This window comes from Mixophyes fleayi, chromosome 7 (genome assembly GCF_038048845.1).
Source record: "Mixophyes fleayi isolate aMixFle1 chromosome 7, aMixFle1.hap1, whole genome shotgun sequence".
In the NCBI taxonomy this organism is placed as follows: domain Eukaryota; kingdom Metazoa; phylum Chordata; class Amphibia; order Anura; family Limnodynastidae; genus Mixophyes; species Mixophyes fleayi.
The window spans coordinates 78,021,509-78,046,155 of record NC_134408.1 but is presented as its reverse complement, the minus strand read 5'-3'; the positions used below and the strand labels follow the sequence as shown (position 1 = coordinate 78,046,155).

General features: G+C 41.8%; 1 protein-coding gene across 7 annotated transcripts in view; it reads right to left on the bottom strand.

The window, feature by feature from the left end:
* GLS (glutaminase) overlaps positions 1–24,647 on the bottom strand; it is a 368,780-nt gene that overhangs the window by 8,079 nt on the left and 336,054 nt on the right. The window contains exons 15-21 of one of the 7 annotated variants that reach the window (XM_075180012.1): positions 11,994–12,057; positions 9,789–9,810; positions 8,827–8,889; positions 8,282–8,410; positions 7,267–7,357; positions 6,790–7,168; positions 6,311–6,422 (exon numbers count right to left, since the gene is read on the bottom strand). In XM_075180012.1, coding sequence (XP_075036113.1) covers positions 7,122–7,168; positions 7,267–7,357; positions 8,282–8,410; positions 8,827–8,889; positions 9,789–9,810; positions 11,994–12,057 — 416 coding nt within the window. In that variant the 3' untranslated portion in view covers positions 6,311–6,422; positions 6,790–7,121. Of the gene's footprint in view, positions 1–6,310; positions 6,423–6,789; positions 7,169–7,266; positions 8,411–8,797; positions 10,067–10,150; positions 12,058–24,647 lie in introns of those variants that run through there. The other 6 variants (XM_075180009.1, XM_075180008.1, XM_075180010.1 and 3 more) reach the window with 6 other exon arrangements.

Here is a 24,647-nt window from a genome sequence, read left to right as displayed (position 1 = left end):
AGATTACCAAATCTTGTGATACTTAGAGCTCCTCAGCCTGCTCTGCAGGGTGTGTCCTGTCCGGGAACTGAGAGCAGCTATCAGTTCCCTTCCCCTAACCAGAGCTGGATTAAGGCTCAGGGGGCCTGGGGTATTTAAGACAGCAGGGCCCCTATTATGTAACATGGTTATCATTTTAGACAAATACACAGGCAATACTGTGTGTACTACTGTTAGAAGCACACAGCTCTGCCTTCACAAGCAGTACGTTGTGAAGCGGGACATACCTCCCAACTGTCCTTGCCGTCAAACAAAATCCTGACTAAGGGGTCTATTTATGACCCTTCGTTTTTTTCACTTGATACTTTTCAATCCTTATCTCCTTGATAAGGATTGAAAAATAACGGCTATGTATTAAAAAACTTTTTAGGGACAGCAGTGCCGATAGACTGCTGTCCCTGAGAAGTGACTCACCTGATCATCGCAGTCTTTTCTCAAGTTTAAAGGCTGCAGTGATCTTCTCTTTTTTTTTTTTACATTTTTTGTTAGTGCGCATGCACCGACTGAAAGGTTGGTGCATGCGCACTAGCATCCTGGACGGCAAACTGTAGGATGAGTGACAGGGAGGGATCACATGATCCCTCCACACATGCGCTGTCCAGCTCTGCTCTTCAGAACAGAGCTGGACAACGCGAAAGTTTTCAGATATGTTAATGTACGCCAGCTTCAGATGGCGTACATTAACATGTAGAAAAAGAGAAAATTTTCTCTAGTTAGACTTTAATACATAGCGGTTCTGAGCACTTCCCATAGACTGTTATGGGGAGTGCTCAGAAAAGCGATAGCAAATCCAAAGCAGCAGATATCTGAGATATCTGCTGTGATGCTTCAATAATACATAGCAATTTCACGGTAAACACCCGAAAACGGTTGTTTTCGGGTGTTTAACACAGGAAAAATCCTTGATAAATAGACCCCTATGTGAGACAGTCATCCAAATTCAGGACTGCCCCACCAGATTCAGGACAGTTGGCAGACTGTCCTGCTCTCTCCTACCTGTCTTGGTCACTTTCACCACTTGTAGCAGGTGGTTTCTTTAGCTCAGTTTTTTCTTATCTTGATCCTGGAATACTGGATGCCCCATTCTGGAAAAAAATGGGATACATGAAATATAGAAAACGCCAATCAGCCCCCGTGTTAAAACAATAGCACTCACGTTTTATAATTAGGCTTCCCTCCAGTCCCCACAATAATAATATTCACATTTAATAAGTAGACCTATTTCCCTCCAACCAGCCCCAACATTATATTAACAATATACCCATTTACTCAAAACATATTTCCCTCCCTGTAAACAGTCCCAGCAATAAATTAAATAAATATAGCCATTTTCCACAACCATCCCCAGCAAAAAAAATAATCATATTTACATTTAATAAATAGACCTCCTTCCCAAAATCAGCACCATATTCAATTGATAGCCCTAAACCACCCCAGCATGAAATTAAAGGTTCCTTCACCTCACCTTAAATAATTAGCCCCCACCTACACTCCACCATTAAATAGCCTACCTCCCACACTATATTAAGATCCTCCCTTCCCTCACATATTATATTAAAATACTGTGCACACACACACACACACAATATATACATGGCCTCACACACACACACACTAATATAAATATGGCCCTACACACACACTAATACACATATATATATATATCTATCCAGACTCCACACAATTGCCAGCCAGACACACATCCCCCCCAGTGACACAAGCCAGCCCCCCCCCAGTGACACACAGCCAGCCAGCCCCCAGTGACACACAGCCAGCCCCCCTCAGTGACACACAGTCAGCCCCCCTCAGTGACACACAGCCAGCCAACCCCCCCAGTGACACACAGCCCCCACCCAGTGACACACAGCCCCCCCAGTGACACACAGCCAGCCCCCAGTGACACACAGACAGCCAGCCCCCAGTGACACACAGCCAGCCAGCCCCCAGTGACACACAGCCAGCCCCCCCTCAGTGACACACAGCCAGCCCCCCCTCAGGGACACACAGCCAGTCCCCCCTCAGGGACACACAGCCAACCAGCCCCCCCCCAGTGACACACAGCCCCCACCCAGTGACACACAGCCCCCCCCCAGTGACACACAGCCAGCCAGCCCCCAGTGACACACAGCCAACCCCCCCTCAGTGACACACAGCCAGCCCCCCTCAGTGACACGCAGCCAGCCAGCCCCCAGTGACACACAGCCAGCCAGGCCCCAGTGACACACAGCCCCCCCAGTGACACACAGCTCCCCCCAGTGACACATAACCAGCCAGCCCACCCCAGTGACACACAGCCCCCCCATGAGATTATCAGGTTCTGTCCTCTCTCCCCCCGTGCAGACATTCTCTTCCCCCTCCTTGCACCCATTTTCCCTGTGAAAAAAAATAAATACTCACCTCAGCAGCCTCTGCAGCCTCCGGGAATCTGTGCACCCTCTGATCCAGTCCTACGCGGCCGTGCATAATGTTCTGACGTTACATCGCGCGGCCGCAAACTTGAAGCGCGGCCCAGCCCACAGAGCCGTCAAGACGTGTGACGTCATGACGGCTCCGCCGCAAGTATAATTTTTTTTTATTTTTTAAAATTATTTCGCTGGCGATCGCAGGTTGCCGGATCGGTCCACGGTGCCATCGGCCCTTCTGGCATTTGCCAGAAGTGCCCGATGGCCAGTCCGGCCCTGCATGTCGGGATATGTTTCTGTCACTGATGGATGCTTTGTGTAAAGAATAAAAGAAATGTCTGATCAGCCAATACCCAAATTATCTCCAGTGTGATATTTTCTGATAATATGGATTACAATACTGCATAGTATTGCCATATGCACATTAAACTTTGTAGATTTTAAGCTTACAAGCAGGGCCCTCTTACCTTTATGTCTGTATGTATTACTCAGCATTGTTTAATTACTGTTTGTTCCCAATTGTAAAGCACTACAGAATTTGCTGGTGCTGTATACAGAAATGATGATGAAGTTGATGAAAGTCCAATGATAACTTCACACATTGAGATCATCATTAGCCCTGGTTTTCAGTCATACTGAAATATGGTCCAATCAAAATTTATTTAATCAATTCCGATGGTTGGTTCATGTTATTTATTGATTTATTTTATGGAGGCACTATACATTTTTAAATTTATTTTAAGGTGGCCATTGTGAATTGGGCACTATATATTAGTATTTGTTGTACATATAACCACTATTTACTATTTCCTTGGTTTCCCACCGGCCAGGGGGGACCAAGTGCTACTTAGCATTGAGATGGGCATCTCTAGGTTTTCACCTCTAAACCATTACCTATATACAGTGCCAGAAATATTTTACTAAATCTACCCTTTAAAGTAGTTTTTCTTGAACTCTGATTACACAAGTCAATGCATTTAAATTGCAGTGGTTGCTTACACAAGCACAAAAATGCAGTAGGAGAATGCTATGGAAATGCACTAAACAGACTTACATGAGATGTGATGTGCAATTTGAAAACTGTGTTTTTTATTAAGGGAAACACCACACAAGTCACTTAGTTGGACTGTTAAAAAGAAGTATATGTGTTTTAGGCTTAGAATTTTTATGTGATTTTTCTGTGCCATCCCTCCGTTCTATGGGCGGATGCTACGTCATGATGAGAGCGAAAGTGACTCTGTACCTCAGCACTTCGATGTTGGATGCGCAGCTCCCGATTAGCTCCATTTTACCAACCAGAACTATTTAAACTGCCATATCTTAGACATTTCCTATACCTCCTGAGGAAATAAGAGAGACGAAGCGTGACGGAGACCTAAATGACACTTACCTGTGGATCTTCTTCCAGTATTTGTGGGACTCTTCTCCTGGCCAGAGTTTTCTTTCACACATGGACATCTTTATTGTTATGGATCGCAAGTAAGCTGCTACTGCTACTATTTGTTTTAAATGTATAGGCATTTTGATGTCTTTTTTATGATGCATTAAAGTTTATTGGGAGTTTTTACTGGCAGTTATCAGGTTTCATACTTGGATTTATGATATTTGGAGTATGCATACACTCTTACAGTGAATTGCCCTGTGTGTTTTTTTAAAGAACGTATTATACTATATTCTCTTTATTTCTGGAGTTTATTCAGCCCTGTTTTACATTTTCTCTAAAGTGGTAGCTTTTCTGTCATGTAGCAGTAGCATTAACATTTCTCAACGTTTCACAGATGTACTCGTGTTTGCTGAATTGAATCCGACCCGGTTGCAGATATGATGCATTGGTCATTTTTAATTTTGAATAAAATTTCATCTTGGGTCATGTTGTTCAAAAGCTTCAAAAAGCCACTGTTGATGTCAGGTGGAAAAGGCTGAACAAAGGCACACAAAGACTGTTTTTACCATGTTTGGGTCGTAGGACCTTTGGCTTAGCTTACATTTCTTCATCTATCACCACAGGTTTTTTTTTCTTGCAAGCAAGCCTTGGCAGGCAGCACAGTGCATGAAACCTTTGAGAACCATGTCTTTTCTGGTTGTTTGCATGAAATCAGAACAATTATCACCTCAGAGTTGTGTGCAAAGTTGACTCTATTCTGAAGATGTTCAAACTGCAAGCACCTTTCTTTCGAATGCTTGGGAAATTTAAGTGCCCAGGCAATTAGGATGATGACATTGCAAATGTTAATGTAATGTGTCATTTTTGTTGTTTAGGAGACGCAGGATTGGAAGCCGGGCCTGGTTGCTGACTCCATTAACTAACCCTGTATCTGCAGCAGAAAAAAGGTACCAAGCAGCACACATTAGTACCAGGGGAGTTATTGAAAGAAACTTTGGTGCCCTTAAAAGCCCGTTTCGCTGTTTAGAAGGTCCGGCGGTGTGCTTTTATTTTCACCTTCTAAAGTTTGTGATATAATTATTGGGTGCGCTATTCTGCACAATATTTGTATTGCAAACAGATTGGAGGTTGATATAGATCCAAAGATTTCTTTAGATTTGGACCTTTCTACTGAGGGAGGACAGGTGGTGGACAGGTACACCAACGTGTAATAGATTTTCTTTCAGTTCAGTAATTTTAATGTTTATCCCAAAAATAATAATTATGTGCTCCAGAAAGTGTGAAATAATAAAAATATGGCATTTTCATTCAATATACAGGGATGATGCACAACTGTATAGCTCTCACCAAGGAGGATATTTTGGTTCATTGCATGATCATGGGTAAGAAAATTAAAAAATCAGCCATGGTGAGTATGTTTTACTTTTCACCATTACACATGTTAAATTGTTGTTTGAACAGCATTTGTTATATGTAAGGGAATGATGTGAACTGTATTTGTCGAATGACAATATAATTGTTTTGCCAAAATGACTGACCCTTAATCTTTTTTTTTTTAATGATGAAAAGAAATATGCATCTTAAATGAATGTATTACTGACATTTATTTTTTATTTTCTAAGATCTCCCAAATGACGAAACGTATCGGCAAGGAACAGCTGTTTTCTGATAAAGTAGATTAGTAAGCAGAGATCAGCTGTGTGGTTTTAAAAAAAAGGGAATACTACATTTTGCATAATTTATTTAAAATTACAAAAAGGAAATTATAATAATATTTTCTCAAATAAGTGAACAGTACCTATCTGAATTCTTCACGTAAACTGACCTCACAGATTGAAAGCAGTCATCATGAGTGTGTTTTGTAACAAAACAACTTTTTTTTATTAATAATAAATGTAAAAAATATAAATGTGTTATTAATTTTATTTTTCCTTTTCTTTTTTCAGGTACCCAATATTAAAAGTGTAATGGTTTATTATTATTATATGTTCAACATCAATGTAATTGGTTTACAAAACACCCAAACTAAATTAATACAACTTTCATTAGATAATTTCATTCCATTATAGGAGTTACCTCCAAAAAAAAGAAAAATGTTCTAAACTCACATAGATTTAGAAAAGTGTGTGAAATAATAAAGATTTTTATAAAAAAAAATAATACCTGTGTTACTCCAACTCTTAACAGATGAATTTGAAAACATAAAAAAAACCAAACAGCTATACTAATATGGATTAATGCTAATTACACCAAAACTGATTTTGGTTTTATGACCAAACATTTAACTACTGAACATTGACCTCTATTATGTGAATAGGGGCAGTGCCCATCAACCTTTTTGTAACAAAACATGAACTGAAAAATACACGTCTACAGTGAAGACGTCTACCACCACAACTGTATTCTGACTTTTCTACCCGAGTACAATTTTTTAATTGTATTTATATTCAATTTGTGTTAAGGTGTATATACAATAAAAAAAGAATCAATTTTCTTTTAAAATTTTAATTGCTTTAACATGTACAATCTTCTATGTCGGGGCCTTTACTTTTCTTTCAGTCAGTGATCAGTGTCATCTACATATTCATCGATGATATCTGTAACAAATGAAACAGAAAATATGTTAAAGCTGCACTTAGTTCACAATTTTACAGTAATCATTACCATGTGGAGGACTTAGACTGGTATTTGTAAGAAATCAGTGGTGGTCATTAAGCTTTTGTGTTTAATATAATTTTTTTTTTTTGGGGGGGGGGGTAAAACTATATTAGCTATGTAAAAGAACTAATGTGTTACCCTATAATTTTTTAACCAAAAGCCACATGTACATTGTTGTTTCACTAAACGTTTGTATTTCTACTTAATTGAGAAGTGACGAACTATTATGCATTCACATCTGGTAGTGGCGTTACATATGTATGGATATCTCTATTTCTAATACATCAAACTTTACCTAATTATTACCTTCAATCGTTACATGTCTTCAATGCTGTGTTCCAGAATTTTTGCCATAAACGATCAAGTTGATAGTCGCTCTCATTGTAAACAAAAAAGAAAAATAGGCACGTGAGAACTGGTTTTGTTTTTTTTTTTTTGCAAAAATTTTTTTGGGGGGAACAAAAGGAAGGATCAGTCTCGGACACAAAGATAATCATTTGTAGATCATCGTCAATTTGTCACATCATACCTCTTCCATTACGGGAACAGAAAGCAAATAATACATGCAAAATACACAAGTATAGGAACCAGGAATAAACTGAAACAAACTCACCGAGCAAATTTGGCTGTACGTTCTTTCAGGATGTGGTTCTGAATTTCTTGACATTTTCCACTATTCCCAAGTCTAATGACATAAATGATTAATAATATAACAATATATAGCGATATATAGCTATAGATAGATAGATAGCTAAAGACAGATATAACTTTAAGCCAAAATACCTTTGCAGAAATGATGTATGATTTTAAGGGGTTGATGGTATCTTCTATCTTTCTGTCCATCATGGGTCTGGTCATTTAAATATCTCGTTTGCTGAACTCAATGTAAAAAAACAAAAAAACAATTAAGAGTATACATTAGCACGAGCATTGAAAACAAACAATGTTTAAACATTTGTCACAATGTCAAATATATGTTTGAGTCTATCAATAATATAATTTTACTTTAGTAAGGTAAAATTAATAATACTTAATAATACTTAAGAAAAGACAAATATATATTCATTTAACCTGAAACAAAAAAAAGTCAAGATACAGTTTATTTAATATTATTTTCTTCGCGAACAGCCTTCTTCCTCTTCTGACACCGGGTTGATGGTTTCCTCTTCGGACTCTTCTTCCAGGAATCTTCTTCTTGCTCCCTCAGGTCTTCTTAATTCCACCTCAGGTGTGTTCAGTTCCATCAAAGTCCTCTGCTATGGTGTGGAGGGAACCAGTCCAGAAAGATTCCAATTGGGGAAAGAGAGTGAAGCATTCCCCTGGCGTCGCCGGACCCTCAGCTCTTCCAAAATGGATTGAAGATGTATTGACATGACTTGCAAATTCACTGTTTGTTGCTGTTGTTGAACATTCATCCGTGCCATGGACTGATTCATCTGATAATGGAGTGTTGTATTCTGCTCTATTGACAGTGCCATTCGCGCTTGAATGGTGTTGTTCAAGCGCAAAGATGCTGCAATATCCTCTTGGACTGAGAACATTCGCTCCAATAATAAATTGGTGGCATTACGGGAGCTTCATACCTCTTCCACAAGAGATGTCAAATGGTCTACCGAATCACCAATTCTCTGGACTCTGTCTTCCATATTTCGACGAGATGTTTCCAGCCTTCCTTCCATCTGTCTAGCAAAGTTTGTGATAGAATCAAACCAAGTGCTTTCTTCTGGTAGACCGTGCACCGCTTGTGTTGGAAGACTGGTGCCTGTGGAGGGTACCTTTGCTTGAGATTGATCTTCACCTGCGGTGGCTGAAACTTGAAGGTTAGTGAAGGTTTCTTGGAGCATCTCAGATCTTGTTGCACCATCTTCGTGGACTGAATTTTCAGCAGGAGAAATTGCCAATGAATCACTATCATGGTCAATTGCTTCTGTAAATACAAACATTAATAATAAAAAAAATATTAACCAATGAAATACTGTTTAAAATTATAACATTTACTGTCACATGTATTTATTAGACCATTTCAATAATTCATTTGATATTCATCCGTTTCAGAAACAACAGATACTATTTCTTATATGGCATCAGGCAATTGATATGTGGTGAGCGGTGTTACAACACGTTCTTGAGGAATGGATTCTAAAACAAAAACAAAATTAAAAACCTATACATATTTTTGGTCAGCGGATATCTAATATATATAATGGATATCTAATATATATACTAATGTAGTTATGGTAGACAAACAATGTGGTTGATCTACATTAAACCGAAAAATGACTATATTGAGGATGAAATAGGGAGAGAGAGAGAGATTGTTATGTATTGGAAAATATACAATACATTTTGTACTTGGTTCACCACTTTTTGCAGGAACAGAAGACTTTGTTGAACGCCTATCTTGTCCTGTAATAAAAATTCATTATTGAAATTTTTTTGCACATTTTTGGGGCGTAATTTATCCTTAAGAACAAGTACTTCAAATTTTTAACAGTATTTGAAGACGTTCCAAATACTTCCACTGCGGCTTGATTTTGCAAGTGTGATGTCACATCTACAGCGATATACACACACATATATATATATATATTTATATATATATAAAAGCGTGTGTGTCCAACTCAGTGATCTTTCCACCAGTGGGTTTATTATTGTGTTTTTATAGTATTTTAAACCACAACCCAATATATTGGCGCTACAGGAATAATTTTTGATGCTAATCACTTATGTATCTTTATTGACACATATATAGGGCATCAAATACATTATAAATATTATCTATATATCGATATTCCGAATCGTATATTGGGAGCAAACATATATTTCACTATTTTACATATTATTAATAGGTCACATTTACAGCAATTGGGTTAAAAGCTAAAAAAGTTTATTATGGTGGCCAGGAGTTTTTTGCGGTATTGTGTTGATTAACAAATTTGAATGTTTAATAACTGTTTATTTATGAAAACTAAAATAGTGCTAATACATTTTAGGTGAACTATGCAAAAGGTGGCTGTACCTATTATTGTGTGGATTTTCCTTTATCTTTTGAAAAGCAGTTGTTTTACACGGGAAAAAAAATGCACAAATATATGTTAGGCTAACTGTGGCCAAGAGTATTAGTTTCTTCCAACATTGTACCTATCTTTGAAAAAAAACTTAAGAAAAATATATATGTGAATACTTGCATTTGTTAAAAATTGAATCATTGGCTAACTTAAATTTGGACAATAAACTATGTTATCTAATCAATAAATGACTAATGTGTATAATGTGTATATATTCTTGAACAGTTTAGATCATACCTTCTCCACTCCTCTGGCCCTTCTGTCCTCGAGAAGAACCCAAATGTAAAATAAATATAAAACAGGCGTTAGACAAAGACATCTTTACCTACTAACTATTTTGTAAATGAAAGTCAAGCGAAAATAAAAACATAATTAACTTTGATTTTCTTTACTACTAATAACAGATAAATACATTTTTGGCATTTTAGTGTTTAAAATTATGTCCAGATTTGGCTTTTCTCCTCCCAGGTACTGCTTCCTTAGCATCTCTTCTGGGGTGTGCTGATCTTCTTCTTCTGTTTTAAATAAAAATACATTTTTAGTAATCATATAAGTAAATCATATGAAAATTTTTTAAAGACTTGCTAAATTAAATATACCTTGTGACTGGAAGGTGGAAGGTTCCAGGGTGTCCACTGTCCCTTCCACAAGTCCAGCCCTGAGAATCTGAAGCATTTTCTTCTCCCACGGTTTGAATTTGATGCGCAGTGCCTTGCCACCACCTGTGCCCCTGGCATGTCTTGCAACTGTTGCCATCTATGCTTTGATGGTGTGCTCACAGTCCCGAAAGCGCTTCTGGCAAACTTCAACAGTTCTGGGGCGAACTCCAACAGATGACACTTCATAGGCTATCTGGCTCCAAATCCCTTCAGTGTTTAATAGTGCTGCAGTACCTGACCAACAAAGACATCATTCTCCTCCTCTATGAAGCGCCTGGACCTTGATGCTGCTGTCCTTCCATCATCTTCTTCCTCACTGTCATCTTCCTGATATGCCTGCTGTCTGCTTGTAAATGGTTGAACGCTGATCACAAATTGCTGTCTTCTTCGCTCTTCTCAACGCTGTGCATGGTTCTCTGACCATCCCTCTCCACTACTAACACTTTCTACTTGGCTGTCCTGTTGAAAGAGAGAATCCCTATGCTTCATAGACATGGTTGCTCTTTAAAATTTGACTAATATTAAAAAGGGAACTATTTTAAAAATAAAATAACTACCTAAATACACCGATTAATTTATTAATTATGTGTTATTTTAATATTAATACCTATCCTATACTGCCATGAAAATTATTTCGCTGTAGGTTAAGAAATATATTGTATTAACTAATCTGCAATATAAAAATAGATTCTATACTGCAATGGTACTAAATCCTAGATTATACTACAATGGGACACATCTTTAGAACTAGGTTAATAAATATATTACTATGACCTATATAAAATGCTAAAATGCTATCCTATACTCCAATTTAATAAATTATTTGGCATGAGATTAACAAATATACTACCCAATCTGCAATTTAAAACAAAATACTATACTACAATAAATTGGAAAATTATTTTGCACTAGGTTATAAGAATACTATCGGAATTTTTTTTTAAAAAAAAAATAAGGCACACTTTAGAAAAATACATGAACAAATACAGATTTGTGGGGTATGTATATGGTTGTGTGACTCCAGCAAAAACACACACACCAATGAGGTATACAAATATAGGTATTTGTATGTATGTATGTATGTATGTATGTGGGGTGTTATGTGTTAGTAAAAGTGGGTATGTCTGTATGTACTAATGTCTATTGAAGTGTATTATATTAATAAAAATTAGATATAAAGAAAAATGTATTTAAAATAGTAGTAAGTAGTGTGTAGTGTACTGTATGCAAATGCAATGAAATCTAGAAAACTCACAAAGCCAGATGCAATGCAGAAAAGTCAAAGCAAGATATGCAGTCACCAAACCAGCCAACAGCTATCAGCAAATGACAGTTTGCTGGTGGCAGCGTTAATTTTTATAGTCATGATGGCCGCGTTAAACCCTCCCCTCCACTCCCATGAAAAAACTCGCTCTGACCAATCGTTAGCGCGCGAGGGCGGGTTTCCAAGATTTCAAATTGAATTACACAAGTTTAAACGCTGCGTTAACTAAAAACGGTCGGTCTAGCAGGTAAAAACCTGCGCAGGATTTTTTTTTTTTTTTAACGCTGCGGGAAAAAAACCCTCACCCCTTTGAGTGTTTTTTTTTTTTTTAATTAACCAAGTTTCAAAATATTTTTGAGTAACATACTCTGTCTGTTCATTTGTAATTTTCAGTGCATCGTACGTTTCGATCTGGGCCCCAGAAGGGCTAAAAATGGTCCTGATTTCAACTAAAGCATTTCTAAACAAAAAACAAACCCCCAAATGTTTGAAACAATACTAATTGTTCAGAAAACTCACCTGTCTTTTGGGAAAGGGTTAACTTTGCAAGCTTCTAGAAGAAAACGCACAACTTCCACGTGACCTGTGTTATAAAAACAAGTAACATCACAAAGTCTAGAATGTAAAACATTGCACAGTATTATCTAATTTCATACTTAACATGCTGTCTATTTCACTTCATATTCTTTTATTTAATGTCTCCCATTTGGCATAAGGCAGGAGAGTAACGGATATGTATTTTCTTATCTCTAAGTGCTGGTGATAAAAATTTATCAATCTAACCCTTTGAAAAAAAATGTGTTAGAAAGGATTATTTTGCCCTTCTGAAATAAAATAAATTACCAAAAAATATTATTCATGGACTTTCTCAATGGGTAAATGGGAGTGTATGGGTAAAGCATATAATCATGCTGTTCATTTGGCAGCCACCATCATCATCTTGATGTTGATGACTGGTATGTTAATGTCGTATTAAGTAACCAGGGCTCATAAACTAAGATGGTATTGGGCAAATTGGGGGGTAGGGCAGCATGTAGTCCATAACAGGGAAACTTGCGGTGTGGTTTTTAAAAACATAATGTCCACCAGCCCGAGCCTGTTCAGCACATGGGCTGAATTCCATAGGGTAATCAGGCACGGGAAAAAAAAGGTCCCACTAGGACAAATAGTGCACCTGGAAATAAAACACCTGGAAATAAAACACTGAAATAAATATACTCAAGCACTGCAATAAAATCCTGTACTTGACTTTAAAAACCAGCTCCGCTTTAAATTTTAGCTGCAAAGTCGCAGATTTCCCTCAAGATGAAAAAAACGGAGAATGATACATTTACCCCCTGGGGTTTGTTTTGTAAGAAAGCTAATATGGTTGAGGAGTGCCTTTGAGGGTTTAAAATTTTGAGAAAGTTACAGTTTTTTTTACGATTTGCTAAACTATGCCCCATTTTAAAGTTAGGGGATTTCAGAAAAGTTCATAATGTTGTGCATGTCACATAGAGGCTTATGCTGGGTGTAGTATAGTTGGCTTCACTTGTGAGCACAAATATGGCTGTTTTCCCCGCATAACAATTTCCTTTTGTAAACTGCAGATAAATTAGAGATATTTGTTGGCTGTAGGTGGGCTGGTTAGTGTTTTTGGACTGAGGGGGGCACATTGTATCATTATTGGCCCTGGCACCGCTCTTATTTTCAAAGTTTAATCCCTTCGTGCGATGCCAGAGGCGGCTGTTACAGAGTCCATTTTAAAGTTCCCGCCCCTCAGTGACGTCAGTTAATTATTCACTACACTGAGCTAGGCGCGGAAAATTTAAAAGTTCTCTGTAACAAACCTGACTAGCCTGATGTCATGGTGGTGCTGTACTCACCCATGAGCTGTACCTCATTCTGGGCTTCAGGCTGCGGATCTCCAGAAGAAGTCAGCCGGAGAGGAAGCAGCTGCTTTCACAGGTGTTCATGAGACCATGGAACACCAGATCCCAAGAATGCTGTAATTTGGACTGTACTTGAGCCCAGATCAATGAGAAGTTATGAACCAAGTCTTGGGCTGCCGGAACCGTAGAAACAGGCAGGTCGGAGAAGGTAGGTAAAATGGGATGCCTGCTAAACAGAATAAAGAAGGGAGACATGGTAGTGGATTCATGTAGATAAATATTGTGAGAAAATTCTGCCCAAGGAAGGAACTTACTCCACTTAGATTGTTGACCGGAACAAAAACATTGAATATATGACTCCAAATCCTGGCTGACCCGCTCAGTTTGCCCATTTGTCTGGGGATGGTATCCTGATGAGAACTTCAAATTGATTCCTAGGAGCTTACAGAAAGCCCTCCAAAAGCTGGAAATAAACTGTACCCCACGGTCAGAGATGATTTCTTGAGGGCAACCGTGCAGATGGAAGATGTGAAGAATAAATAATGATGCCAGTTCAGGAGCAGAGGGAAGACCTTTGAGAGGGACAAAATGAGCGAATTTGGAAAATCGATCCACAACAACCCATATACAGGTATAGCCATCACTATTAGGATGATCTGTGATAAAGTCCATACTCATGCTGGACCAGGGATGTTCAGGAATGGGAAGAGGGCGCAGGAGTCCAGCAGGAGGTTGTCTCGGAATCTTATGTCTAGCGCATACTTCACAGGCTTTGATAAACTTTTGAACATCAAGACGTAAGGAGGGCCACCAGTAAGACTGGGAGAGAAGTGCCACCATCTTCTTCACGCCGGCATGGCCTGTAAATTTGGAGCAATGAGCCCACTTTAACAACTTGCGGCGTAAATGGGAGTTAACAAAAGTACGGCCCCTAGGAGGGGTTCTGACTGAGGATTGAGTCAAGGCCAGGATTTTTTCGGGGTTAATAATAGGTTTAACGGGCACAGACGTCTGAGAGTCGGAGGGGTCAAAAGAGCGTGAGAGGGCATCTGCCCTGAGGTTTTTTTGAGCCAGGCCGGAAGGTCAAGATGAGTTGGAAATGGCTGAAGAATAACGACTATCGTGCCTGTCGAGCATTCAAACATTGAGCGGTTTGTGGGTAAATGAGATTCTTGTGGTCAATAAAAATGGCGACTGGAAAGTGGGCTCCTTCCAAAAGATAGCGCCATTCCTCCAGTGCGAGTTTAATAGCCAAAAGTTCTTTGTCCCTGATACCATAGTTAGATTCTGGGAGAGAAATGTTTTTTGAGAAGAAGCCAGGTCTGAAGATGCCAGAGGGAGTCTTCTGGGATAGAATAGCCCCTACGCCTACAGCAGATGCATCGACCTCCAGGAAGAAGGGTTTAAATAAATCTGGCTGAATCAAAATGGGAGCTAGAGAGAAGGCTTCTTTGATCGCTCTGAATGCCAAAACTGCTTCGTTGGGCCATAACTTCGCTTGGCCTCCCTTACGTGTCAGGGAGGTAATAGGAGTAATAAGAGTAGAGAATCCCTGAATAAATTGTCGGTAGTAATTTGTGAACCCGATAAAATGTTGAGTAGCTTTTAACCCTGCAGGTTGAAGCCAGTCACGGATAGCTTTAAGTTTATCTGGGTCCATTTGGAGGCCAGAACCGGAGAAAATGTATCCCAAAAAGGGTACTTGGGATTGATGAAATAAGCATTTCTCCATTTTGCAATATAAATGGTTCTCTCGAAGGCGAAGAAGTACCTCTTTTACATGGTGTTAATGAGAAAAAAGATCCTGGGGAAATATCAAAATATCGTCCAGATAGGCCACCACGGATTGGTACAAAAGATCTTGGAAGACCTCATTGACAAATTCTTGGAAAACGGCTGAAGCATTACATAGCCCGAATGGCATTACCAAGTACTCGTAGTGGCCGTCTCTGGTATTAAACGCAGTCTTTCACTCATCTCCCTCTTTAATCCTGATCAAGTTGTAAGCGCCCGAGATCCAATTTTGTAAAGATCTGAGCTCTCCGAATATGGTCAAATAATTCTGGAATAAGGGGTAAAGGATACCGATTCTTAACTGTGATGGCGTTGAGTTTGCGGTAATCTATTCATGGTCTAAGAGATCCATCATTCTTTTTCACGAATAAGAACTCTGCACCAGTCGGGGAGGATGATTTACGGATAAATCCTCGTTTGAGGTTCTCGGAGACATACTCGGACATAGCCTGTGTTTCCGGTATGGACAGAGGAAATACCCTGCCCCGTGGAATGTTCTTGCCCGGCACTAACTCAATGGGGCAATCCCAATGGCAGTGAGAAGGTAGAGATTCCGCAGCCACTTTGCTAAAAACATCAAGGAATTTGGAGTAAACTTCGGGAAGGGTATCACGGGAGGGAGTAGCTCGGCAAGAGATAACTGAATTATTGCGAATGACAGGAGTCAGACAATGGTTTTTACAGAATGAACCCCAGGAGATAACCTGGGCGTGGTGCCAATCGAATTGAGGGGAGTGGACCCTTAGCCAGGGTAGACCCAGAATAATAGGATTGATGGATTGAGGGAGAACCAGAAACTTGATCCATTCTGAACGGACGGGAACAGTGATCCAGGTAATAGAGCCATTAGGCTTTTAATATGTTTTAATAAATACTTTATAACTGTACACTTTGTGCATGAGTGTTTTTGTGGCAGACCCGGTTATACCATCGCATACCTTGGCCATTAGAGACCCGGTTTCAATCTACTGCGGTGAGCATAAGCGGCTGAGGCAATGGTGAGTTTCCCAAACGGAGCTGCGAGACCAAACTGGAAGATATGAAGTTCCCCGCGGATCCCGAGTCCACGAAGGCAGATAGAAGTTGAGAGCCATCAGGAGAAGATAAGACAACTGGCATGAGAAATTCTTGTTCATTCTGAGGAAAGGGAGAAATGAACCGGGATCCTAGGCTGACCTCCCTGTAATCACCTAGGAGGGAGCGTTTCCCGGTCTCTTGGGGCAAAGCGAGAGGCGTCTATCTCTTTCCTCCGGACGTAGCCGCAACCGGCCAATTTGCATCGCTTCCTCTACAGAAGCAGGAGGAGATTGGAACTGAGGTGCAAGGCGTGGAAAGGGGCGGCGAGTACGTCCACGTTCTTGTGAGCGTTCCTGGTAACGAATATCCACCTTAACACATAAGGAGATTAATTCGTCCAAGTTAGAGGGTAGATCTTGTGATGCCAGATCATCCTTAATTCTGTCATTCAATCCTTGCCAGAATGTAGCGATAAGAGCCTCGTTATTCCAGCGGAGCTCCGATGCTAGGTTCCGAAATTGGACTGTGTACTGGCCCGCAGAAAGGACTCCTTGACGAAGATTTAAGAGGCCAGTGGAAGCAGAAGACACCCGACCTGGTTCGTCGAATACCCTGCGGAAGGATTCAATGAAGGTCACCGAGTTTTGAAGTAGCGGATCATCGTGTTCACATAATGGTGATGCCCAGGCCAGGGCCTGGCCGGAAAGGACATAGATTATATATACCACCTTGATTCTTTCTGAGGAAAAATTTTCAGGAGCAAGTTCAAATTGTTTGGCACACTGATTAAGGAAACCGCGGCACTTCTTTGGGTCTCCATCATATTTTTCCGGTGAGGGAATGTGTAACTCTCGGGAGCCTGCAGACCTGGCAGAGCTGGTGCGGGAATAGGAGCCACTATACCAGAAGGAGCCATGGGATGTTCAGGTGGTGACACTTGAAGAGTATCAAGGCGGGTGATTACACCCTGAATACATTATAGTAACTGAGTCTGATTGGCTTCCTGCTGATCCACACGCTGGGCTAAATACAACAGCAGATCCCGGACCGACGGTTCATTCTGGTTACAGAAGGGTGATCGGGGTCGGGAGGAAAGCCAAAGGTCAGTATCCAATAAGCGAGGGAGCCAAATTGTGAGACAGAGGATGGTCAGAAACAAGCCGGAGGTCAAACACCAAAGGTAACTGGAATATGGGAACAGGAACAGGGTACTATGCTGGAGAACGGTGAAACCAATACTCTGGCACTGGATAGGGAAAAGGAGGAGCTATTAATAGTAGGGGACTAGCCCTAATTGTCAGGTGCTCCTGACCGCCTATAATACAGAGAAAAAGCGTCCCGTTGCTTGAACCAACTGTTTGTAAAAGAATGTAATGGCAAACATTGCTCACTGAAAGCCAAACTAAGCAGAGGCTTATACACCAATTTAATGTAATTTAACTCTAATATTATTTTGTAGTTCTACATTTTTATGAAGTTGCTCTACTGTCTCTTTCTAAGACATAAACTACGATAAAGCTAAACTAAGAAAATGTAATAGTACTGCATGTGTGTATTCCAGTGAACACACAAATCTGTGAATTAGCAGCTCCACCATTTTGTGAGTGATAGCAATCTCACTCCATGATAGTGCTGAATCTGCAGCTAACCACATGATGTGATGGCATACCATGTCTGTATTGCGCAAGTAACACGTCCATTAAGGTTTCTGCCTTAATCGTCGTAATTTCACTGCTTTTCGGAGTTTGAGTGAAAGAGTTTCAATAGTTTTCTTACATTTTAGATGGTGTGTAAGGAACCTTAATCAGACATGTTAAACCGTAATGTTTTTTGTCTATGGAATTTCATGGCTTTTTGTAAAGTAAAAATATTGATACTAAATATATAAGCCTAAAATTGTTTGGCCTTTAAAGATAACTTGGCCAGTCTAATTTCCACTATTTTTCTTAATCCCTAAAAAAAAGAGTTTTAATATTGCTCTATTATACTAACCTCTGTTGGATGACTGTCCCACCGATCCACTACAGTTTTGATAAACTAATTTTTCCTAAGATTTCCTCTAAACCTAGCACACCTCCATTTCCAGTGCATGGCTTTCTCTCACACATACCCCAATTCCCACCAGCTTTGTGATCACATGCACACATGCCATGTGCACCAGCTTTATTATCATGTGACCCCCTGCGCACCAGCTTTTCTCTCACGTCACTCCCATTCACACTAGCTTTTCTCTCACTTGTCACTGCCTATGCACCAGATTTTATCTCACATCACCACTTCTGCACCAGCTTTTCTTTCACATATCATACCTTGCGCACCAGCTTTTCTTTCATGTCACCCCTGTGCACCAAATTTGCAGTGGGGAGGGAGGGGGGGATCGGGATTGCAAAGACAGTGCTGGGGGGGAATGGATCACAAATACACTGCTGTGGGGAGGGAGGGGGGATCGGGGTCGCAAACACAGTGCTGTGGGGGAAGGGATCACAAATACACTGCTGCGGAGAGGGAGGGGGGATCAGGATCACAAACACAGTGCTGGGGGGGGAGAAGGGATCACAAATACACTGCTGTGGAAAGGGAGGGGGGATCGGGATTGCAAACACAGTGCTGGGGGGGAGAGATCACAAATACACTGCTGTGGGGAGGGGGGATCGGGATCGCAAACACAGTGCTGGGGGGAAGAGATCACAAATACACTGCTGTGGGGAGGGAGGGGGGATCAGATGACAGGCAGAGAAGAAGGGGATCGGATGACAGGCAGAGGAGTAGGGGATCGGATGACAGGCAGAGGAGAAGGGGATCGGATGACAGGCAGAGGAGAAGGGGATCGGATGCATCCAATATGATTATATCATCCTGCTGCTAGATCCAATTTTGGAGTTCATCAGTTGCTGTCATCTACATATCTCTGTTAAAGCAAAGGGTTGTAAATGTCCGATCTTATTACCCTGACAATTATGTTCTTCATAAGTCATCTAGTAATATCTGATGCGCTATTAATTCTAAATGTTAATTAAAAAGATTAAATTTAATTAATTCAATTGGATCAATGTCCAATGTTGTATTATGTTATATTAAGTATAAATCACTTAACACAAGAGCATGAATAGTAATTGGTCAATCAATCAATCCTCTGTTTTACACATACATCGGAGATAGTCACGGGAAGCAGAAAATAAGCATCCTAGACCATATCTAATGTACCAAAACAGACCAGACAAAATAGAGTGAGTTTCTTTTGCAGAATTAGAGTAATATCACTCCGGCATTCCAAATAATAGTTGATTTCCAATTAGAAAATCGCTAGCATGCTGACACGTTAAATTAGGAACTCCCATCGCCTGTCATACTGGAGTCCTGGGGGTAAATGTATCAAGGTGCGATTTTGCAAACCCAGCCGGTTGAAACTAGCAGATGTATGAAGCTGAGATTTCATGTAAAATCGCCAGAGTTGTGCTTCTGTCAAAATCGCTATTTGCAAAATCGATAGAGATCAAACTCCCGACTGTTTGCCACTGCAGCTATACAAGTCTCAAATGTATGAAGCTGCGATTAAGCAAACTCAGGAGAGTTTGCTTTCAAACATGCCAGATACAACATACTGCTTGCTAGCAGCATGTTGTATAAACACATCACTGTTAAACTGTTCTGCAATAGAGCTGGAGCTCCTGCAGCTGTCAAAAGTGTTAAAAATAGATCAAAGTAAAAAAAAAAGTGTGGGGTCCCCCCTCTATTTAGTCTTAACCCTAGTGCTGCCAGCCTACTGCTGGTTCTGTAAAAATCAGGAAAAAAATTTGCGTGGGGTTCCCCCTATTTTCATGGAACCAGCACTAGGCAAACCAGCCGGGGTTGGAAGCACTATAGCAGGGCGACACGCGGCAGGGGTCCCCCTGCCATAATGACTAACCAACCCCAGGCTGTTCAGTGCTGGGCTGGATTCCCTAGGGAGTGGGGTCCACTGAAAAAATGAGCGGGCCCCCCCACTAGGGTACCCAGCCCAGTGCTGATAGCATTAGGACTCTTCCTACACCCCTGGGTGGTGGGTATAGGGTAATAACGGCAATATAAGTCATAAAAAAAACAAACAGACAACATTTTGTTTTGTGGAACTACAAGTCCCAACCTGCCAGGTTGCCCTAAATAGCGTGGGCATGCTGCTACAAGAACCAGCATACCCACGGCATGTCGGCACTTGGAAAACCACAAGTGCCAACAAGCCCTGACACCCAGCACTGGCTGGGACCTGTAGTTCCACAAAATAAAATGTTAACAAAATCACAACACCCTCATTACAACCACTAACATTTATTAAAAATAATAAATCCACAATAATGACAGTAAACACCCTCATTTACACCACATATTTTATTAAAAATAATAAATACCCGATAAACTCACCAATGAAGTTTTCTTTTCTTGTCCGCAGCTTTCAATAAAAAAATAGCTTACATTTGTATCCAAATGTCCATGCTTGCCTTCCAAATGTACGTGCTTGAAATCTCTTCAGTAATTCTCCACAGGGGGGACCCATTGTTGATTGCAGTCTTCTGTTCTTCGGCCAGGGGGGCCCCATATTTGTAAGATCCACGAATCTTCTTCCTTGATTGAAGAAAAATAAAAAAAGGGAGGAGCCGCCGCAAACAGCTCCTACCTAGTAGGAGCTCTGATACGCAATGAGCTTAGCTCATTGAGCTAGGTCTATTTATAGTATTATGGGATTTTCCCACGCTAATGGGAAAATCCCCTAATACTAACAATAGACCTAATGCAAGGAACTAAGTTCATTGCGTATCGGAGCTTCTACATAGTAGGAACTCCGATGCGCAATGAGCTTAGTTCATTTCCTCCCCAACACTCTTGTGCGTGTGGAATCAATCATTTTCTACTTCCTATATATGTATTGAGTTCCAAAGTGTCTCTACTGTAAAAGTTTGCTAGCTCTATTTTCAAACAGTTCTGTCGTTAAAAGTGAAAATGTAGCAGTATTATGCAGAGTAGCATTTTTAAGCAGTGTGGTTAACATACATAAGGGAAAATGTGGCTTAGCCTATATTTTGACATACATATACAATTTGCTAGAACTCCATGTAAAAGTGATAAAGGCCTTATTCAGGATACGTGAATGTTTTTGCACGTACCTTTGCCATCCATAACGGCTGCCGGAATGGAGTGCTGAGTGCATTCCCCATCCATTCCGGCAGCCAGAATGGTGTGGTTAGTGCATTGTCCATCCATTCCGGCTGCTGGATTGGAGGGCTGAGTGCATTCCACACCCGGAATGGCTTTCTCGATGCATTCCCCATCCATTCTGGCTGCCGGAATGGCTTTCTCAGTGCATTCCCCATCCATCCTGGCTGCCGGAATGGATGGCTGAGTGCATTCCACTCCCGGAATGGAGTGCTGAGTGCATTCCCCATCCATTCTGGCTGCCGGAACGGAGTGCTAAGTGCATTCCCCATCCATTCCGGCTGCCGGAATGGATGGCTCAGTGCATTTCCAATCCATTCTGGCTGCCGGAATGGATGGCTGAGTGCATTCCACTCCCGGAATGGCTTTCTCAGTGCATTCCTCATCCATTCTGGCTGCCGGCATGGCTTTCTCAGTGCATTCCCCATCCATTCTGGCTGCCGGAATGGATGGCTGAGTGCAATCCACTCCTGGAATGGAGTGCTGAGTGCATTCCCCATCCATTTTGGCTGCCAGAATGGAGTGCTGAGTGCATTCCCCATCCATTTCGCCTGCCGGAATGGTGTGCTGAGTGCATTCCCCATCCATCCCGGCAGCCGGAATGGTGTGCTGAGTGCATTCTCCATTCATTCCGGCTGCCTGAATGGATGGCTGAGTGCATTCCACTCCCGGAATGGCTTTCTCAGTGCATTCCCCATCCTTTCTGGCTTCCGGAATGGATGGCTGAGTGCATTCCCCATCCATATCGGCAGCTGGAATAGAGTGCTGAGTGCATTCCCCATCCATTCTGGCTGCCGGAATGGCTGGCTGAATGCATTCCACTCCCGGAATAGCTTTCTCAGTGCATTCCCCATACATTCTGGCTGCCGGAATGGCTGGCTGAATGCATTCCACACCCGGAATGGCTTTCTCGATGCATTCCCCATCCATTCTGGCTGCCGGAATGGCTTTCTCAGTGCATTCCCCATCCATCCTGGCTGCCGGAATGGATGGCTGAGTGCATTCCACTCCCGGAATGGAGTGCTGAGTGCATTCCCCATCCATTCTGGCTGCCGGAATGGAGTGCTAAGTGCATTCCCCATCCATTCCGGCTGCCGGAATGGATGGCTGAGTGCATTTCCAATCCATTCTGGCTGCCGGAATGGATGGCTGAGTGCATTCCACTCCCGGAATGGCTTTCTCAGTGCATTCCTCATCCATTCTGGCTTCCGGCATGGCTTTCTCAGTGCATTCCCCATCCATTCTGGCTGCCGGAATGGATGGCTGAGTGCAATCCACTCCTGGAATGGAGTGCTGAGTGCATTCCCCATCCATTTTGGCTGCCAGAATGGAGTGCTGAGTGCATTCCCCATCCATCCCCGCAGCCGGAATGGTGTACTGAGTGCATTCCCCATTCATTCCGGTTGCCTGAATGGATGGCTGAGTGCATTCCACTCCCGGAATGGCTTTCTCGGTGCATTCCCCATCCATCCTGGCTGCCGGAATGGTGTGCTGAGTCCATTCCCCATCCATTCCTCTGGCATCGCACTGAGGGATAAACTTTGAAATGAAAGCGGTGCCAGGGCTAAAAATTATACAGTGAATGTTTTTATTTGAAAACTTGCAACATAATATACAAACATAACTACAGATGGCATCCTAACATTTTAAAAGCAGAATAAACCTTAGGATTGCTCCCAAACAGTCGGAAGGGCTATGCCCAAAAAGTCCAACTTAAATGTATATAAGATAAAACCATAAAACAGAAAGGATGCCACCAGTATACCAATCAACAGAACACAATACAGTGCATACAAAATACTACACCCGCCACGAAAAAGCAAACTGTAGATGTATGGCAGCCATACTAAAAAAAAAATACTCTTAGTTAACAAAATCTAGGGAGTGAAAGGACAGTAAGAAAAGCCGCACAGATTGAAGAGACACCGGACTTTGACCTCGCTACGGAGGCCTCAAACCCCGCTAGAGTGTGATCCAGTTGGCATTGGCCATCCGGCGCCTCTCCAGATCCCTCAATTTCCAAACCTTGTGAATAATGTTACCCACCACCACTTCACAGGGAAGGATTTTATGCCTGATGGACACCTGACACGGTGCATTCCATGTGAAATATCTGACCACTAGACTGACTAAAAAAAGGGTGCAGAAATCAAAAGCCCTCCACCTGGCCTTGAATGCTCCGTAAACCCATTCAGGGTAACTAACCCCGAAAGGCAGGGGCTCCCCAGGGACCCGGAAACTCTTTCATAAACCTCTACGTTCAACGGACACTGAAGTAAGAAATGGTCCATAGTCTCCTCCACCCCTAAACATTCCTCCCGTGGGCAGCCACGATCATCAGCATTTCTGTACTTAAGGTTCCCTCTCACGTAGAAAGGAGAGCCAGGCAATGTCCCATAGCTTCAATGGGATTCTCTCTGAATTAATCAGGGAAAGCCCCACCGAACTCACATCACCCAGGCAGTCCTTCAGTGACAGCGGAACACAGAAGTAAGACTGCAGGACTCTCTTCTCCAGCTCCCTTCTAAAAGAGCTCCTGACTTCTCCCGTCCCCAGGCCCCAACACCTTGTCACCTTCAATCCCAAGGAAACGTAGGCCGGGAGATACCCATGCCGGACCCTGAAACTTTTCACCGCGCCTCCCTCATACCACGCACTGAGGAAGGGATCCACCCACACCCTGAAGCCACCCACCCACCGAGGAGGGGCCTCAACTAGGAGACTACTTAGGTGCAACTTCAAAAAAGTTGTGCTAAAGAAGAGCACTGGGTTAATCATACCCAGACCACCATCCCTCCTCTCTGGCGGTAGGTCACAGCCCGCTTGACCAGGTTCAGCCTATTCCCCTAGAGGAGCTGGAAGAAAACTGCATAGACCCTAGACCACAAAGACTCCGGTAGAAGGCACACATAGCTGATTTACAGGAATACCAGGATCAGGAAGGTCTTGCTCAGGTCCACCCTTTCCCGGAGAGAGTGTTTCCACCTTTTCCAACTCTCTACCTTCCGGGAAGCTTCCTCCAGCCTAAGTTCCCAATTTTGCTTGGCATAATCGCCAGGGCCGAAATAAATCCCTAAAATTTTGACCTTATCACTAGCCCGGGGGAGACTGTCTGGAAGGCAACAACCCTTCTCCCCCATCCAGAAAACTTTACTCTTCTCCTGGTTTACTAACGAGCCACTGGCCTCGGAATACCCGCAGACCAGAGTTGCTACCTCCTTTGCTTCTGCGGACCTCGCCAAGACAACAGTAACATCGTCAGCGTAGGCCACTACCTTCAAAGGACACTCCAGACCCAACAGCA